This window comes from Poecilia reticulata, chromosome 3 (assembly GCF_904066995.2).
Source record: "Poecilia reticulata chromosome 3, P_reticulata-male-v2, whole genome shotgun sequence".
Classification (NCBI taxonomy): Eukaryota; Metazoa; Chordata; class Actinopteri; order Cyprinodontiformes; family Poeciliidae; genus Poecilia; species Poecilia reticulata.
Window position 1 is genome coordinate 11,997,851 of NC_088832.1, and position 19,849 is coordinate 12,017,699.

Here is a 19,849-nt window from a genome sequence, read left to right on the forward strand (position 1 = left end):
TGCAGACCTTCTTGCAGCAAGAAGGTCCGGCCCCGGCATGGAGTTTGCATGTTCTCACTGTGCATCCGTGGGTTTTCTCCCGGTTTCCTGCACAGTCCAAAAACATGACTGTCAGGTTAATTGGCCTCTCCAAATTACCCCTAGGTGTGAGTGTGTGTGTGTGTGTGTGTGCATGGTTGTTTGTCCTGTGTGTCTCTGTGTTGCCCTGTGACAGACTGGCGACCTGTCCAGGGTGAACCCCGCCTCTCACCCGGAACGTCAGCTGGAGATTGGCACCAGCAACCCCCCCGACCCCACTAAGGGACAAGGGTGTAAAGAAAATGGATGAATGGATTTTTCTTGAAGTACATTATTTGTAGGATAATTTGGCTTACAATGTGACTTAAGCACCTGCAGTGTTGTGTAAATGTATTTTGTTTAAATTTAAATATTACATTGTATTCACATAATGAACAATTCCTGTTTCCTTTTATATTATGTCTTAATTACCATTAAAGTTGACTCAAAAATGAAAATAATTATATTTCATGTCTTCTGAATCATGGACATTTTCTATGTAATAAAGGCAGACGTCAATCAGGTTTTATCAGCTTATTTGAATAAAACAACCAAAGTAGGACCGAACGTAAAGCACTTTGTCTTTGATGTCACCAAGCAACAGTCCGTCCTCGGTTGCGCAATTATAATTCAGCCTGCTTTCATCAGGCTCTCAGACGTGAAGCAACAAAAGGGTAAAGGCACAATAGTCGCACTGTTTTCGATTTCACGTAACGGTTGTTTGAATATTTATGAGCAAGCAGCGACTAGGCAATGCAATAAAAAAAAACATTTATGTTACAGAGACGTTCTTTTTTTTATTATTTCTGTAATGAAGTTTGAGACAAACTCAAATTTCATCCATGTTCATGTGTGTTAAATTGACAATTAATTTACAGACCCAAAAAAGCTATGAGAAATTTAAATATAGGGCAAATGAAAAATAAAAATACAGTACATGGTCATTTCAATGAGATAAGCAAAAGAAAAAATATAGCATTATTATAATATGTAAAAAAAAAAAATCCCATTGCTTCCAGATGACAGAGAGAAAAAGCTTCTGTATAAAAAAGGTTCCTGATAACATTGTGTGTTTATCAGAGCAGCAGTTTCTGTCCTGATGAATGAAAATTTAATGCCTCAAATATTTTCCTGAGTGTTTTTTTTTCCAAAGTACTGTTTGCTTGAAACTGAATGAGCTCCCTGATTAAACACTAGTGAGATCATGTAAGTGGTATCACATGTCGAGCACAAAGCCCTGGAAACGGACCGGTGTGTGAACAGTCCAGGTGATGCTGCAGCTTTTGTCATGCCGTTTAAAAGCCAGCGATAAGTTGCGACATGTGATGGTTTTGGCCTCATGTCATCTTTGTACTGTTTGCTCTTTGTTCATTTATTTTGCATAATGTCACCTGCATCTCACTTTTGTCTGGTTTGTACATTCACCGGTCCTTATAGATGCTCAAACAATGTTTTGGAACTGCGTTCAGGCAATGATGTGAAAACGTGGGTACTACTGTACCGTAGCCATTTTATTTTCTTCTGTTTTGGTGTAAAATTCACCCCAGGTCCTGAAGCACCAGAGCACGCCCAGACCGTCGCACCTTCACAGCTGTCGGAATCGCATTTTCTAAAATGCTTTGTCAGTTTTGTGTCAGACAAATTTACAGAGAATATTTTTGTAAAAGTTTTGGGAATCATCAAAATGTTTTAGAGGAGTGCGTTTATGGGCTTTATGGTTTAAACCTTGGAAGCCTAACACACCCATACTCCTGTTGTGTTATGAACTCCGACCTAACTGGGGCAAGGGAGGCCTCAAATGAGCTCCAGATCTTGTTTGGGATCCTTTGTGATTTTCTGGATGAGTTGTTGATGGTCCTGGAATGTCTGCTCTTCTCTCCGTTTATGAATAACGCTTCTCACTGGGATTCAGTGGAGTCTCAGCATTATCTGGGTACGGGGACGTAACAATGAATGACCAGGGAATGAAGAGACAAAAACCAGGCGGGTACGGTAAAAAGGTTTGAGGAAAAAAAAAGGTAACCTGGGAGTTGGAGGAAGAACCTAATAGGGAAGCAGGGGAGGACGAAACACTGTGAATTAAGCAACTTTAAACTTGTGTTTTTTTTTTCAATAAAGATGAACCACTGCTGCAGTAGTAATATCTGGAGATCAAGTGATGTTTTTTGAGATCTCGTTGCCTACTTTTCTACTGAATTAAAATTAGCCTAATTTTTCAAAACATGTACTCAACAATAGTTAATATAAGTTAACAACAGGTTAAATCTCCACACAGGGCCGGGTTAATTTGGATAGTTTTCTTTCCCTTTTTTTTTAAAGGATTTTTTTTTCTTTATAAGATAATGATCTTTGGGGGTAAATCTTGTTTGGTGGGGGAAAAAAATAAAAGAAAATGGAGACAATTTTTATGAGGACAAATGCTTTCCACGTAAAAAAAAAAAGTATAATTAATTGCAGAGATACTGTAATTGTAATGCACCAAATATTTTGTCTGAGTTTACATTTTCAAACTAGCACACATGAATGCTTCAACGCTCACAGAGCAAAGGCACAAGTAAAGGTAGATGACTAGACTAACACATGAAAAGCATCTGCTTGATGGTTCAGTCGCGTCACTTACTCAGGGCGTGTTCCTCACAACGACGTCTATATAGTCCTGTGATCCCTGATGCCGAGTGCACATCACATCTCTGCAGCCAGTTGCAGCTCTGCTCAGTTAAAGACAGGACTCTTCTCCAAAAATGCAGGTTGAGGAATACAATCGCAGAGGTAAGTAACTACAGGCTCTCTTTTACTGCTTTTACTCCATTTCATGACAGATAAACATGCAAAGTCAGCTGGAAATTTGTAAAAAAATAAAATTAAACAACCACTGGTGACATCAGTGTGATTTCAGTGTATGTTACTGTGCAGGTAAGGAGCTGGTGGACTACATCACAAAGTACCTGAGCTCGATCAAGGAGAGGAGAGTCATCCCAGACGTGAAGCCCGGCTACATGCGGGAGCTGCTTCCCGAAGCCGCGCCGACCGAACCGGAGGACTGGGAGGACATCTTCAACGACGTTGAGAAAGTCATCATGCCCGGGGTGAAATTTCTGTCAACGCCCGTCATGTCAACAAATGTTAAAAAAAAAAAAACTGATTCTACACTTAATGCAGCAGCTTGAGTGTTTTCTTCTGTTTTTGTCCAGATGGTTCACTGGCAGAGCCCTCACATGCACGCCTACTACCCCAGTCTGACCTCGTGGCCCTCCATGTTGGGGGACATGTTGGCCGACGCCATCAATTGTGTGGGCTTCAGTTGGGTAAGAGCGCAGCACAGCACACAACCCCTCAAAAAGTGGAGGCTGTGTTTTATTACTTATGTAATTCTGATTCTGACTTTCTGTTAACACAGGCCTCCAGCCCAGCCTGCACAGAGCTGGAAATTAATGTGATGGACTGGTTGTGCAAAGCGCTGGGGCTTCCCTTTTTCTTCCTGCATCATCATCCTGACAGCATGGGTGGCGGTCTGCTGCAGGTTTGCAAACTGCATTTTTCATTTTGAATCCTCTGCTTTTGCCTGGACCTCACAATTTCTCCCCTACCTCCCCCTTTGATCTAACAACTCTTAGAGCACCGTCAGTGAGGGGACACTAGTTGCTCTTCTGGCGGCCAGGAAGGACAAAATTCTGCAGCTAAAGGCCGGGCTGGACCAGGAAGTGGACGACTCAGTTCTCAACTCAACGCTGGTGGCCTACGCTTCAGACCAGGTCCACGTTGCCTCTTTTCTGTCAGCGACTGCGCCATCATCGATCCGTTGAGACAAACCAGGACTTGTTTTGTGGCTGCTCTTGCAGGCCCATTCGTCGGTCGAGAAGGCAGGTCTGATCGCTCTGGTGAAGATCAGGTTTCTTCCCGCGGACGAGAAGCTGTCACTGAGAGGAGAAACTCTGAAGCAAGCTGTTCAGGAGGACAGGAGGAGGGGCCTCGTTCCCTTCATGGTATACGTAGTTTAAAAGTTTTGCTGATGTTTTGATGAGGAAAAGTCACTGGTGTTTTATGTTTTTGACATATTTAGAGCGTTTTGAGCTCTTTATGTAGTAAGTCACAGTGTACACTTTGTAGTAATTTAAAACAATTTAAAGTCTGTTAATTATTCTTAATTGAGCACAATCACGTGGAATAAAGAAAAGTCAGAAAATGTTAATTTTGGCTGAGTTTTAAGCAAGGAATTCATTGTTTGTATTAATAAGTTTCTCATATCTCTTTTTGAATATCTATGGTTTCTTTAAAGTGTGAAACCACGACCCAGTAAATAAATAACACGATTTATTTAGCAACTATGAATTGTACTGGAGTGCTGTATTAATAACTTCAAGTGTGTTTGACTAGATATACCAAAAGCCAGATCTGCTTTGGATCGTTTGCCCAAAACACTAAGAAAAAAAAAAAGAGGATAGAACATTTCACCTCTTAGAATATAAAAAATCAAAACCTAGAGAGGCATTGGAAGCATCCCTCACTAAGAAAAGCAAATTAATAAAAAAATAGAAGAGACACAAATAGATTGGGATCTAGTGTTAATAATTATTTAAATTATTCGCAGTAGCATTTCCTGAAACATCTCTCTGTGATCTGGTTTCCCTCCTGTTCAGCTGTGTTCAACTCTAGGAACGACAGGAGTGTGTGCATTTGACAAGCTCTCCGAACTGGGACCAATCTGTGAGTCTCCAAGCTTCACTTCAAAATATATCATCGATGAGACAAAATCTGTGCTTTTTGCATCATCCGCAGTGATGGAAATAATATCTTTTTTTTTCTTTTTTTTAACACAGGTGAAGAAGAGGGACTGTGGCTTCATGTTGACGCTGCCTATGCCGGCTCAGCCTACTTCTGTCCAGAGCTACGCTGGTCCCTGGAGGGCATCGACTTCGCACAGTCTTTTGTTTTCAACCCTTCGAAGTGGATGATGGTTCACTTTGACTGCACAGCTTTCTGGTGAGTCAGAACATTGTCTCACCCTCTGAATCAAATTAACATTTTACATTTCAAAGGGGGGGGAATCAATCAGATGTTTTGAGCGAAGATGATGGACTCAAACTGCTTTTTTTTTTTAGGGTAAAGGACAAACATAAACTCCAGCAGACCTTCAGTGTGGATCCCGTCTACCTCAGACATGAAAATTCACGGGCAGCCACAGACTTTATGGTACCAGAATCATCGCGTTTTTCACAAAGTCAAACCTTCAGTAGCTTCTTCGCCCAGTAACACTTCTTTTCCTCCTGACGTCCAGCACTGGCAAATTCCCCTCAGTCGGCGTTTCCGATCTCTGAAGCTCTGGTTCGTCATGCGCTCCTTTGGGCTGAAAAACCTCCAGGCTCATGTCAGACATGCAAGTGACTTTACGCTCTTCAATTGTGAACAATTATAGAACAAATATCATATATTGAACAAAATAAATGTGAAACTATCCACTTAGTGGAGGTTCAGGAACATATTATAATTTTTTCTGTTTTAGGGGATTGAGATGGCGAAACTCTTGGAGTCTCACATAAGGAGTGACCCAAATTTTGAGGTTCCCGCTGAGAGACATCTCGGCTTGGTGGTTTTCTGTCTGAAAGTACGCAAACATGACACTAAACAATAAAGATGTGCTAAGAAAAGCTTTATCTTTTGTATGAGGCAACATGCCCTTTGGTCAATTACTGACAAATTGCATGAATGTCCTAATCACGCCTTGGTCAAAGGGTCAAGCAATGCTGCTTAACAAGATAGGTGTGAAACAGATTTAGCTCTTCAACTATTTTCATGCATGCTGGTATTTTATATTTATTTTTTTATATTTTTATTTTTTTCTTCCAGGAAGGAAATGCTTTGACCCAGGAGCTGCTGAGGAGACTGACCCGTTCTGGCACCATGTACCTCATCCCAGCAGAAATCCACACGAAACGCATCATTCGGTTCACGGTGACGTCACAGTTCACCACGGCGGAAGACATCCTCAAGGACTGGGCCTTTATTTCTAAAACTGCTGATACTCTGCTCGCTGAGAAGCTCAGCTTCAACAAAGCTGACCAGCTGAGATCCGGCGAGCAAAAGGCGGCGGGGAAAGAAGAGAATCCAGATCTCCACCTGGACGCCATGGCTGACGAAAAGGAAGACGTGGTCACCCAGCTAGAGAAGGCTCAGATAGATCTGTGGATCGACAAAGCTTGGAATCGACCCAGGAGGCCGATGCGCTCCCTCAGCTGCAGCAGCGAGCCCCTGCCCTACTGGGCGCTGTTTAGCTTCGACTGTGAAACGACACCTGGTCTGCAGGACGGAGCGCCCGGCCTCCCCGTGCCGTCAGCCACAGAATCCGGCCCTATGTCGACGATCGCCGAGATGCCTTCGAGTCTTCCGGGGAAACAGGTCCTTAAAAAGCTGATAAAGTTCTACAGTGTTCCCAGTTTCTGCAACCAGTGGGCCCAGTGCAGCAGACACCCGCTAAACTGCCCTCTGAAGGTGGCGCACGCCGGTCAGAAAGCCCTCTCCTCCAGCTGCAGGAGGGTGAACCTCATGCTCTCTTCTCCTGCTGCAAACTCGCCTTCTACCTCTCCACTGGAAAGTGCCAATGGTGCCGAACCTCAGTAACTCTCAAATCAACGAACGGCAATTCAGTCAGCTCGCAACCTTCAACAATGTCAACAAAAATACATTTTTTGTACACTTCGTGTCTTCTTTGTTTTTATTTCCAATAAAAGTACACCCCGCTCACCGTTTCTGTGTTTCGCTCTGGTTTCCTTCCTCACCGAGTCGTAGATGGAGCTATCAGTAGCATTAGCTGCAAGCATACATGTTCTTTTGTTTCTCAGTTATTATAGAGAGTACTCTGTTTATTTCTTTATACAATAGAAAGTACTTCAGACTTAGTTTATCTGAGTTTAGCCAGCTATTATTTTGTTTGGTTGTTTGATTTGTCTGAATTGAGCCACAGCTCAAACTTCTAATGTCATTAACTATATACCATAACTCCTTGTGTTTCATTATTATAGGAAGGACTCCTGGATCAATGCCACTGGTATCAACCTTTTATTTATTTTAACTGAGCCAGAAAGCTGACATGTACCTTCTATACTTATACTTTTTCTGCATCATAGAAAGTATTTCTAGCTCAGTTTTTTGTGTCTAGTCTGTTTATTACTGAACTGTGCCGTTGATAAAGCTATTGCTACCAACAACTAAATATACATACTCTCATTTTTATTACTGTAGAAGGTAACCCTGGTTTTGCAGTTCTGCTTAGTTGTGTGGAAATTTATTTATCTTTTTATTTTTTTGACTAAGCTGTTGATGGACAATTGCTGCTATAAACTGAATGTATCTTTTACTTTTTTCTTTAACACAAAAAGTTCTCCTGGCTCGGTGATTTTGTGTCCAGCCTTTCCTAAACAGAACCATTTGGGGAGGAACTACTATGTGTTTTTGTTTTTCTTGCTTCATTTTCCCATATATAAATAAACTCCAGGCTCAGGGCTTCGGTGTTTCCCTCCTGTCATCTCAACACTCAGTTGCTGAAAACGGATGCTCACACTTAGCCTGGTTCTGCTGGACGTTTGTTTGAATCCCTTGTTTTGCAAATTGCCTCCAGATATCCATTGTAAATTGGTGAAATAAATAATACAAAATTATAAATGAAATAGGAACCGGATTTATTTAAAAATTGTTTTATTTACATTTGAATTATATAAATGTAAACAAAAACAACTATAATCAATTAAATATTCCTGTAGGACATATTTTCCCTCTCACCCTTTGAAAACATGCTGAATGTACAGTATGTTGGTCATTTTGCATTCCTCTGCAGCCTGTCATTGCCTAAAACGTTTAAAATCAGACGCATCACTCGACTCATTCAGAGCTTGAGCGATCCCTCGCGGATGGCGGCGAGAATCTCCTGAGTCATGGGTACGTAGCCTTTACCGTCCTCCAGGAAAAACAAAGAGTCTTGGATGACGGCGGGGTCGAAACCCTCCTCAGCCAGTTTCGCCTTCAGCTGCTTGAACGTCCCGGTCACCGCTACAGCATCCTGTCCCAGGAACAATTTCTTGTCACTATGAGAATTTTTATGGTGATTTTACAAACATTTTGCGTCTTTCTCTCTACATTGAGTCACCTGGATCCGTAAGAAACGTGGCCTGGCGTAGCTGGGCAGGACGTTTTTGACGTGCTCATACACGGCTGCTCCATCAAAGTCCGTGTTTTCTTTCAGCTTCAGCGCCGCCATTCCAATCCTTCCTTCGTGCCCTAATCAGTCCCAGTCAATGTTAAAAGACAACTTTATTAGATCACAAGTCTTTAACTTGAGAATAACTTTTCCAACAATGGTAGAAAAGGTTCTCCTCAGAAGTCATATTCAATTTTTTTCATTACTTTCTACTTGATGTGCTACAATGATAAAGAAAAAAATATATTCTTGCCCAGTTAAAAGTAGAAATTTATATTTCTATTTACAAAGTTGTGAAACGGATAGTAATGACATAAAAGTTACCTGGCACCTTCACACCGTAAACATTAGCCTCCTCAATAAAATCCACGGTCAGCAAATGATCAGCCACCTCAGTGGTCGCCACGTTTTCTCCTTTCCACCTGCACAAGACGACAACACAGCCAGAGCACATGGAGAAGTTAGCGGCAGGTTGGTAGGATAATAACAAAAAAATATATATATCTAATATTGTGAAAACTATTATACCTGGAGAGAAATCCCCCCAATAAAGCAAAAAGTCAAATATTTAAGTTTCTCAACAGTTAATGTCTCACATAGAGTGGTTAGATTACTGAAAAAACTTACAGTTCCAACATTGATATATTCTACCTGAGACAACTCAGACCTCAGAAAATTGTTGTATTTTAAGTGAAATCTAGCTTGCAAACATTTATACCAGCTGATACCACTTTTACATTTGACCTTTTTGTGACTTAATCATCTCCAGATCTGGAAAAATAATGACGAATGATGATCTTATGTGTCCATTATGGCATTTCAGCCTGTCTACTATAAGTATAATCAATAGGCCAACCTAGGATGCAGATTATCTCTGTATTAAGATCATTAGAATTATACATTTATATGTTCTGACTGAAATTATGATACAGTCAGTGTTACAAGAGCTTTAAAAATTATTTAACCAAAAAGGGCAACTACTTATTGGTGGTAATTATGATACAGTCAGTGTTACAAGAGCTTTAAAAATTATTTAACCAAAAAGGGCAACTACTTATTGGTGGTAAACCAACTTTCCTTGTGTCTTCATAGGCTCATTGTCTTTTCCAAGTGTCCATCTGTATAGATTTTTCCATTTTGTCCCAGCCACTGACCTGAAAGTGTCTCCAATGCGGTCCTGAAAGTAGACAAATCCCTCCTCGTCTATCCTTAACAGGTCGCCGCTGTTAAAGTAGAGGTCTCCCTGCACAAAGACGTCTCGCAGCTTCTTCTTCTCCGTCTGCTGTTTGTTCTTGGCGTAGCCATAGAAAGGGGTTTTCTGTCCTATCTTCCCCACCAGCAGACCGGCTTCGCCTTTACGTTAGAGAAACAAAAACCACGGTAAGTTATGAAAAAAGTCAAGGAAGGATGTTAGATTTGAATCTGAACGAACTCACCTTTAGGGACTTCAATGCAAAATCCTCTGGAGTTTCTGACTGGCTCCTCTTTTTCTGTGTCATACCTTATGAGGGCGTATGGAGATGACATCTGGGAGATTACGATAAACGAAAAATAAGAAATCATTGGAATGTATATGATAATGTATCCTGTACAGATAAATATTTGACAAGCACAAACAATATACACGTACACATATTATGCTAATTACGATTCTCACCTTGCAGAGTAAATGCTCTCTGCCGATGGCTCCAACTTTTCCCACGTTGTTGACAAATCCAATATTGGATTCTGTCGCTCCATAGCATTCGCAGATGCGAACGTTCCCAAACCGCTGCAGGAAGTCAACCCAGGTGTCCGGCCTTATCCCGTTCCCCAGAGCCAGTCTCACTTTATGATCCTTCTCATAGTCTTTCTGAGATAGAGTGAGAGGAGAGGTCAGACATTAACAATGCATCTTTATGAGCAATGTTGCACAATGATGCAAGAGCAGAGTTAGGCAACGTCATTTTAGTGGCTTTTAAAATGTATCGCCATGTAGCTGGATAAATGAAAATGAGAAATCGGACAGCATGTGAACAAGCATGCAGCATTGTAAAGACAGCATCTGGAATTTTAAGAGCTTTTTTAAAAGTGATTAAAGTAATTCAATTCAGGTAATTTAGATAAACTGGGCTGAATAGAAATCGAATACATTTTTGAACAAAGAAAAAATGGGGATTTTATTTTGTCCTTTCACTTCTGGCACACACGATTTGGTTCGAAAGTCACTAATGCGTATTTGCTACTTAGCTATTTAGTGCTGATCAGTCTAAATAGCTTATTTGTGCTTTTTTTCCTGGAATTTTAAAAAGACGTTTGTGTTTCTCCAATCTGGTTCTTCAATCTTTATGCATAAAGAAAAAGCAGTATGCATAAATTTCAGGTTCTTACGGTGACGCCCCGAGGATGCTACTCGGGGTGCCAGTCAGATGTTTGTAAATGTCAATGCAGTACCAACTTGTGCTGCAGTGCTTCGAAACATTATGTGCAGATGTATGTGTAGGTTAACAGACTCTGTGACGAACAGCATCATTCACACTTTGTCCAATCCTGTTCAAAACTCAGGAATTACTGAGTTTATATGGCAGTGGATGATCATTTTATTTTTGTTGTTCTTGTTGTCGTTCTGTCTGTTTCTTGTTTTTTTATGGACCAAAATTGTGTCTGAATAAATAGGATTGATTGATTGATTGATTGATTGATTGATTGATTGATTGATTGATTGATTGATTGATTGATTGATTGATTGATTGATTGATTGATTGATTGATTGATTGGCTGTAACATATATGAAATAAAATGAAAGCAAATCTTTATTTCAAACGTGTAAAATGGCCGGGAAAAACATTAAGAAAAAGAAACATAATAAATAAAAAACAAAACTTTCACATAGCAACAACTAATGGCTCAAAGGCTCAGAAATTATCAGCAAGGATTCGACGTCCCTATTGAATCCTGGTTAGTTGCACTGCTACACTGGAAGGAAAAGAAAGACCCTGTGTTGTACAGAGAATACAGAAAGTGAAATCAACAGGAAAGCAGACAACCTCATAAACAACACAACCTGCCCCTGTCTGGCCTCCTGGTCTCAGTCACAATGTACCCACAGACTGGCTCCACCAGACTGAGGACAAGCTTCTCACACCAGGCTGCTACAGTCATAAACTCTCCCTGCTTTTCACATCCCTCCCAATATATCAGTGTAAACAAGCCTCTTCCACTGGGACCTCAACCACACGGCACTCTTAACACAGAGCTCCTGTATGTGTAGGCCAGCTCCTCTTATATTTCTACAGGTTTTTAAATGTAATTTAAATGTTTTCAGGTTATCAAACAAATCTTAATTTCACACAAACATGAGTAAATAGAGAGCTAGCTAACTTGCTAGAGAGCTATCTAGAAAGCTAGAAAGCTAGAGAGCTAGCTAGGGAGCTATATCTGACTAGATAGATAGAGGTTTTGAAGTTATGATCTCATTTAGTAAGGAAAAAAGAAACGTCCAAACCATCCAGTGAAAAAGTAACTAATAAATCTAATACTAAAGTATCAAACCTAACAGCTGCTTGTGACTCAGCTTTGTTTCTCATCTGTATTGCCTTCCAAACTGTGTTGCTTTTTGAATGTTTTTAGCCTCTTTCATGTCAGACAGGTTCGGTGTTTTTTATGTTTTTTATTTTATTTAATGAGTCTTGCAATGATCAGACCTGTGTTTGGAGAAAAGAAGAGAAATCAGCTTCCTAAAAAGGGGGTTAATCATAAAGCCATTATATTTTAAGAGAAATAACCTTTTCTTTATCTTTCTAATTTATCTAGCATTCAAATTCACATGATTGACTGAAGCATTTAAATTTAACAAAAAGCCAATTTTTTGCCATTTCTCAGGTAGAAGAAATCTGAGAAATGACAAATATATTTAATGTTATTCTGAGCATAACAGCCGTGATCTTTGTCTGGTTATGCTGGAGGTTTCTTCCTGTTAAAAGAGAGTCATTCAATGGTGTGAACCACGTTATCAAGAGGAAAAAAATTCTATCACAATTGAAACGATTGGACTGCACAATCGGGCTCTTGCAAGAAACTCATTTAAATGAAGCAGAACATGCTAAATTAAAAAGAGAATGGGTAGGACAGATATTCAGCGCATCCTATGATAACTATAAAAAAAGGGGAGTAGCAATATTATATCATAAATCTTTAAACTTTGTAGCAAAGAACGTACTCAAAGATAAAGGAGGTCGTTGGATAATGGTCGTTGGCTCGATTGGAGGAACCACCCTAACAATTATGAATGTTTACGCCCCAAATGAGGATAATCCAGGTTTTTTTAAAGAGTTAGCCCAAACTTTAGCGGGACATGCAAAAGGAATAATCGTATTGGGTGGAGACTTTAACTGTGTCTTAAATCTTTACATGGACAAATTCCCAACGGAACAAAAATATCAATTATTAAAAACGAAAGTGCTTAAGAACTTAATAGAGGAACTAGGGCTTGTTGATATTTGGCGCGCAAAACATCCAAAGACCAGAGATTATACCCATTTCTCCAAGGTACACAAGAGTCACTCTAGAATTGACTTTTTTTGTGTCACTAAACAAGAGGCCCATAGAGTGGTGAATTGTCATATTGAACCTCAAACTATTTCGGATCATGGACCTGTGATAATGTCCATGAAAGTGGACCTAGAAAAACCCTTAAGACTATGGAGATTGAATGTATCACTTTTAAATAATCCAGAGACAATTCAATATATAAAAGACGAACTTAATTTCTTTTTGGACACTAATGATAGGGAGGGGATTTCCCCCTCTATACTTTGGGACACAGCCAAAGCCTACTTAAGGGGCAGAATCATTTCATTTTCCTCAAAAATAAAAAAAGAACGCGAGAAAAAGCAAGAACAGGTGCAAGAGCAAATTAGGAAACTTGAAGCTGAACATAAAAAAACAAACAAGGACGATATTTTACAGGACCTGGAAAAATGTAGGCAAGAGTTGAATGATTTATTAACTTACAAGGCAGAGGGAGCACTACGTTTTGCCAACCAAAAATATTATGAACAGGGAAACAAAGCAAGTAGACTTTTAGCATTTCAGCTAAGGAAAGCACAAGCAAGTCGAACTGTTCAAAAGATTACATGTCCACTATCCAAAAAGTTGATATCACAGCCCAAAGAAATAGCAAATGCATTTTCAGAATATTATAAACAATTATACGATTTTGTGACCACTCCCGATAAAGCAGATAAAATTAAGCAATTTTTACAACAAATTAATCTTAACAAAATTGACGAACGGGAGGCTAAAGCATTGGTAGGGACAATCACTGAGGAAGAAATTAAATCTGTTATTGGAAACCTTAAAAATAATAAATCACCTGGAGCAGATGGGTTCCCAGGTGAATTTTATAAAAACTTTCAGGCTGAGATTACACCACTCTTATGCAGAGTGTTCAACTATGCTTTAAAATCGAAAGATCCTCCTAAAACGTGGGCGGAAGCAATCATATCGGTCATACACAAAGAAGCTAAAGACCCCACAAAATGCGCGTCTTACAGGCCTATTAGTTTACTGTGCAATGATGTAAAGATTTTAAGTGCCATCCTAGCTAAAAGAATACAAAAGATTATTAACAAACTTATTAACCCCGATCAAACGGGCTTCATACCAAACAGACTTGGAATAAACAATATTAGACGTACTTTAAATATAATCTCAGCTGGCCAACAACACCCATATCAGTCAATGCTTCTCGGTCTGGATGCCGAGAAGGCATTTGACCGGGTGGATTGGATGTTCCTAAAGCAGGTCTTATTGAAAATGGGTTTTGATGGAAACTTTATTAATTGGTTTGAAGTACTATATTCCAACCCAACCTCTAGAGTGCGCGTGAATGGTTATATGTCAGGAAGCTTCCCCTTGAAAAGGGGAACGCGTCAGGGATGCTGTCTTTCACCGATTTTGTTCGCTATTAGTATAGAACCTCTAGCAGAGTTAATTAGGACGGACCCATCAATTCTAGGTATATCAGATGATACTAGAACTCACAAATTGTCACTGTACGCAGATGATGTCATACTCTACATTAGAGATCCGATAAACTCTATACCAAATATTTTAAAATGTCTGAAAGACTTTGGTGCAGTTTCAGGGTACAAAGTAAATGAATCAAAATCAGAGGCCATGATGATAAGAGGGACCTGGCCCTCAGAACTATCAAAATTAGTGAATTTTAATTGGTCACCTAGTGGATTTCGATATTTAGGAATTAATATTGCCACGGACGTTTCCAGACTATACAAAACAAATTATGGGAAATTATTGGATCAAATCCAAAAAGATTTGGAAAGATGGGAAATTTTGCCGCTTTCCTTTTTTGGAAGGATTGAAACGGTTAAAATGAACATTCTCCCCAGATTGCTATATTTGTTCATGTCCCTTCCTATTTGGATTCCGTCAAAAACATTTAAAAAGTTGCAAAAAATGATTTCTACCTTTATCTGGCAGAAGAGAAAAGCCAGAATGAAATTCGCACAGCTGACTAACGATAAATCTAGTGGAGGTCTTAACTTACCAAATTTAAAATTATATTACTGGGCAGCACAATTGCATGCAACTGCAGAGTGGCTAATACAAAATAAAGAAACAACCTGGCTGTCATTAGAACAAAGTGTTTGCCCCAAATTAACATTACAGGCACTTGCATTTTGCTCGATTGAAACTTGGAATAAGCACGAAATTACAAATACATGGATGAAAAGCACACAAAAGACTTCGAGCATGGTTAGAAAAAGGATGAAAGCTCCACAATCCATATCGAGGGCCTTAAAAATCTCAGATATAATAAACTTTATACCAGGGCAACTTGATTCAGAGTTCCGGAATTGGCAGACCAAAAATCTAACTTTTATTGAAGACCTGTTTGAAGGAGAGATTTTGAAATCGTTTAGTCAGCTTAAGGAGGAATATGAGTTGACTACAAAAGATTTTTACAGATATCTACAACTGAGAAGTTACCTGATGTCCCATACTGAATGGTCTCTTCTTAAATCACGACCCACTGATTTAGAAAGGTTCTACATAAAGATTTCCAAGGAAAAAAAATCTGGCAAAACTGTGTCAAACTTATACAAATGCTTAAAGACATCTATGTCGGAGGGATCCCCTGGGATAAAGGAAAAGTGGGAGCTGGAAATGAATGTGGTGATTGAAGATCAGGAATGGGAACAAATATGTGAAACTGGACATAAACTGACCAATAGCCCAACATGGAAAGAATTTTACTGGAAAATAAACGTTAGATACTTCAAAACACCAAGTGTTACTTCAAAATATAATCAATCTAAATCAAATTTATGTTGGAGACAATGTGGACTAATTGGGGACCATACTCACATTTTTTGGGATTGTCCAAAGATTAAAAGGTTTTGGGAGGGAATTAGAAGGGAGATCTCTAATATCTTACATGTTTACATTGAATGGAACCCTCTTGTCTTGGTCCTGGGATTACTCCCAAGTGATCTCTTAAGCAAAGAAAAAAGATATCTATTTGGAATTATGGTACTGGTAGCTAAAAAAATGATAACAATACATTGGTATAAACCTTTATCCCCTACTATAAATCAATGGAAAGAGAGGCTAGTGAGCGTTTATACAATGGAGAAGATAACAGCAAAATTATTGATGACAACCGATTTATTTAAGAAGAGGTGGAATCCTCTGGTGACACATTTACATTTGACATTGTAGTAAGTAAATATAGATGCAAACACATTGGGGCACTCTGGGTACACCAATGTACTATGTACGTCTTTTTCAAAATGTAAGTAAAAATTACTGAAAAAGAATTTCCCTGTATTAAATATCTTATATCTTATACTGGTAATACATATGTAACTTGATGTAAATCATATGGAACAAGGAAGGGAGTACTCCCTGAAACTACAGCTCGTCGAACTGTTCAGATGTTGTTCATGTTATTTGTTTTGTAGTACCAGAATGGATGTAAGTGATTTGAGATGTCAGTTGTTGAGTATGTCTGCAAAACTAATAAAAGTTTTTTGTTCAAAAAAAAAAAAGAGAGTCATTCTTCTCCACTGTTGAGGAGGTTATTAAATTATCCAAGTTCTTGGATATTTAAGAAATGACTAAACTTTTTAAAGAAGGCTGAGTCTGCTGCTTGATCAAAGTGTGCTCTAAATTCAGCAGGGTTAATGAAGGTCTTTTGGGATCATGTGATATCAAACTAATGTTCACCTTTGGTGTGTTGCACAGGTAACGCATGATCTCTCCAATGTACTGAATGACGGTCACATTGTGCTTTCTGCAGTCGTTCCAGAAGTTGGAAGCTGAGAATTTCCGTCTCAAAACCACAGTGATGCCTGAAAAAGGAAGACGCATAGATATCAGCAGAAAACGAAATACGGGGCTAGCTAAGGGATCAATAGTGTTTACAGGTTTGTAAACTGAGCTTTGAGTCTTTCAAACACAAACATTGGAAACCAGAACCAGATTGCCTATTACTTGAGGTTATATTGGTTTAACCTTACGTAAACTTGACATCACCGTTGACATAAAGCAGCAGACAGACATTGACTAAATAGCTACTGGACATCGTCACATTTTTAAGATATTGATTTAATTCACTTTCTTTTAGGTTCTTTTCCACATTTCTTCTAACACTCACCATCGCTCTAGCTACTCATGGTTCACTCATCGACTCTTTCATAGTCGTAGGCGACATGTCTGATTGAAGTCTCACATGGATTACCTCGCTCTATAGCTCCGCAGAGTCCCATCAGAAATCCAGAGGTGTGATAGAGAGGCAGGTACAAATAGAGAACATCGCTGGAGTGCACACCAATTATAGCCTGGAGAAAAGCTGACATCCATACCCTCTCGTGGTTAACTACAGCTGCCTTCGGAAGTCCTAAAAGATAATATTGCTATTAAAAGCCTTTTGTGTGCAGTTCAAGGCCACAGCTACCAAGAAACGCTACGGAAGGAACAGGTCAAGGTCAGACCAGGACGGCTGATTACCCGTGGTCCCTGATGTGTAGATGTAGACCGCAGGAGTTTTGAGGCTGACATTTGCTCTCAGCTGCGGCGACAGAGGCTCGTCACAGGTCCACTCAATCTTATCGGAGAGGCTTTCGATGCCTTCGACGTCACTGTGGTCGCTGAGGATAAACACACGTATGCCCTGCTCTCTCAGAGCTGGCAAAACTTCTTCTACGGCTCCGCGCAAGTCTGAGAGAAAGAGAGAAGAAAAGTGGCATTAGAGGTCTGTGCAAATATGAACGATAGTTCTCAAGAAAGTTACAAATATTGCACGTGTAGTTTAATCTACAGCTGTTTGATTTATTGGAAATTGCACAACAGTATAAACTATTTTATAGCACTTTTCACACATGGTGCTGTAAAATGTTTATTTTTATCTGCTTGCATTGCTAGCAGTTCACCGCTAAGCTGCTTTTCAAACAGAATGTAGAACGTGGTCAGTTTGGATGTGATGGGTTCATTTTTCTATTTCTGAAAAAACAAAAAGGGGGGAAATTAACTTTAATTCCCTTTTCTGCAGCCCGTGTATCTGATATAGCAACAGAAATATAAAAATAATTAAACTCTGTTGTAGCTTTTGGTTTCTGTGTTGAAAGTCACACCTTTTGTAAACAAACTTTTTGTTGCAAGAACCACTAAAAATAAATAAAATGCATATTTTAAAAGTCCGACTGGACTGTTTTGCTTTGTTGTTACAAAAAAAAAATCATGTTTGCTGCCATTGCATATTGGGTTATACAATGCAGTCAAACTATGAACTCCATTATTTTTCCTGACAATTTAAATGTACAGGTTTGTATAACAAGTCAGAAGTCAAAATTTCAAGTGAACACTTGAAAAATCCAACATGGCCACCTTGAATATAATTTGATGCCCAAATAAAAAAAAAAAAAAATTGGTTTATCTTGTTTTCTAATTATTCATATCTCAAATCACACATATTCATCGCTGAATATGTGTGATTCTTGGATTCGAGATCCTTTAGTGAACATTACGTTAGTGATTGAAAGGTCAACATTTAGAGAAATACACTGTTGTAAGCTTGTGTCACTAACAGTGGTCAGGCTGGTTTATAAACATTGATTGTCAAAGCCTACCGTTTTTCCAGCAGCAAACTGAAACAAGATTAGGTTGGGCTTAATATTATTCCCAGACCCAAGAACCCAAGATCCAGCTTAACAGGAACACAACACTAGAAGAAGCACGTACCACAAGAAGAACTCGAACCACAGTTTGAGAACCATAGTCTAACTAATTTCATCTACCCAATAGTTTGTGTCGAAATAAACACAAATGCGTTATAACATTAGCACTGGCTTCAATAGACATTCAAAAACAGGAACACACACACAAAAAAAAAAAAAAAAAGCTCATTGGACAAAATCATTCATTTCTGAGCAAGTCACGTGACATTAAAAAGGGGTCTCGGAAAAATGGGATATAGAAAAAAATTAATAAAAACCTGAAAAAAATTCTATAAATGGACCCCTCTCTGAAAAGTGACTCCAACTTACCAGCACCGGCGATGAGGACCTTGGCTTCGCAGCAGGAGAAGCAGTGGACCAGAGACTTGGACCTGAGGTTGGAGTTGAGGAGCGACGCCACGCAGCCCAGCTTGGCCAGACCCAGCCAGAGCCACACAAAGTGGGGCTCGTTGCCCAGAAACACAGCGACTGTGTCCCCCTCCTTCAGCTGGGCGTGCATCGACAGAGCTCTGGCTACTTTGTTGCTCTCCCTGTCGGCCTGGCTGTACGTGTAGGAGCTCTCCTCAAAGATCAGAAAAGTCTTTTCGGGATGCTTCTCCACTCTATCCAAGAAGCAGTCCAGCAGGCTGGAGAAGTTCTTCTTGATTTTGCTCATTCGGATGCCGATGCGAATTGCAGTGACCGTGTATCTAAAATCCCCCAGAAAATATGGATTTCGCAAATAGACGAACAGTGGCAAAATTGCCAGAACGGTAAATAGGATGTATGCAATCATTGCGCTCCGGATTGCACTCAGTCCTGAGGGTTAAGAGAGCCTCAACCACTGCGGTGAAAAGTTTTGATTCGCTTACGCCTCCTGAACTTTGCCCAACTTCCCCCTCTTCTGGTTGTAAAAAAAGAAAACAAGGGTCCATATACGTTTTTCATACCACTGCTGAAAGGGTAAATATGTGGTCCCAGGGTCCTATGTTCCAGGGGTCCAGCACAATCATTTGGGCTTAAAGCGTCAGATCGTTATTTAAAACATAGCAATGAGCAAAAGAAGTTTGTTGAAAAAGTACTCAGTGGGATGATGTGCATGTTTCTCATTTACAGTTATCACTGACTGAGATCAATCATCAGAGTTTTATTAAATATTTAACACTGAAATCATCACATAGTAACTAATTCAGTGTGGTTTGAAGCATCAATCTGCACACTGTGTGATAAATCAGACCAATCTTACAGCTGATCCTGTTTTAAATCAGTTATAACTAACGACATAGTTTCTACACTTCAATGCCTGAGTAACAGTGGTTTTGTTGGCATTTTTATTACATATTTTAAACTCAGAAATGTATTCATGCATTTCTGAGTTTAAATT

The 19,849-nt window shown here is 39.5% G+C and overlaps 2 protein-coding genes across 2 annotated transcripts; one reads left to right on the forward strand and one right to left on the reverse strand.

The window, feature by feature from the left end:
* The first annotated feature begins 124 nt into the window (after positions 1-124).
* Positions 125-6,800, forward strand: hdc (histidine decarboxylase). The gene is made up of 12 exons (XM_008404550.3): positions 125-2,826; positions 2,971-3,143; positions 3,249-3,362; positions 3,455-3,577; positions 3,672-3,809; positions 3,897-4,040; positions 4,695-4,761; positions 4,875-5,037; positions 5,157-5,247; positions 5,333-5,431; positions 5,558-5,659; positions 5,902-6,800. Exons 1-12 carry the CDS (start codon positions 2,799-2,801, stop codon positions 6,670-6,672), a joined length of 2,013 nt encoding a protein of 670 aa, XP_008402772.2. The 5' UTR covers positions 125-2,798; the 3' UTR covers positions 6,673-6,800.
* A 906-nt stretch (positions 6,801-7,706) lies between these two features.
* Positions 7,707-19,569, reverse strand: LOC103462053 (long-chain fatty acid transport protein 2-like). The gene is made up of 10 exons (XM_008404547.3): positions 18,796-19,569; positions 17,261-17,470; positions 16,992-17,150; positions 16,478-16,602; positions 9,903-10,097; positions 9,682-9,772; positions 9,400-9,598; positions 8,570-8,667; positions 8,195-8,325; positions 7,707-8,107 (listed from the first exon to the last, which is right to left on the reverse strand). The coding sequence occupies exons 1-10, from the start codon at positions 19,259-19,261 to the stop codon at positions 7,934-7,936; spliced, it is 1,848 nt and encodes a 615-aa protein (XP_008402769.1). The 5' UTR covers positions 19,262-19,569; the 3' UTR covers positions 7,707-7,933.
* Positions 19,570-19,849: the final 280 nt, after the last annotated feature.

Excerpts from the sequence above, each read along its gene's own strand:
- hdc (XM_008404550.3), top strand. The coding sequence starts at position 2,799 with ATGCAGGTTGAGGAATACAATCGCAGAG. Across the intron at positions 3,363-3,454 it reads ATTGTGTGGGCTTCAGTTGG|GCCTCCAGCCCAGCCTGCAC; the intron begins GTAAGAGCGCAG and ends CTGTTAACACAG. Across the intron at positions 4,041-4,694 it reads GGGGCCTCGTTCCCTTCATG|CTGTGTTCAACTCTAGGAAC; the intron begins GTATACGTAGTT and ends CCTCCTGTTCAG.
- LOC103462053 (XM_008404547.3), bottom strand. The coding sequence starts at position 19,261 with ATGATTGCATACATCCTATTTACCGTTCTGGCAATTTTGCCACTGTTC. Across the intron at positions 17,471-18,795 it reads GGTCCTCATCGCCGGTGCTG|ACTTGCGCGGAGCCGTAGAA; the intron begins GTAAGTTGGAGT and ends TCTTTCTCTCAG. Across the intron at positions 9,773-9,902 it reads GAGAGCATTTACTCTGCAAG|ATGTCATCTCCATACGCCCT; the intron begins GTGAGAATCGTA and ends GTAATCTCCCAG.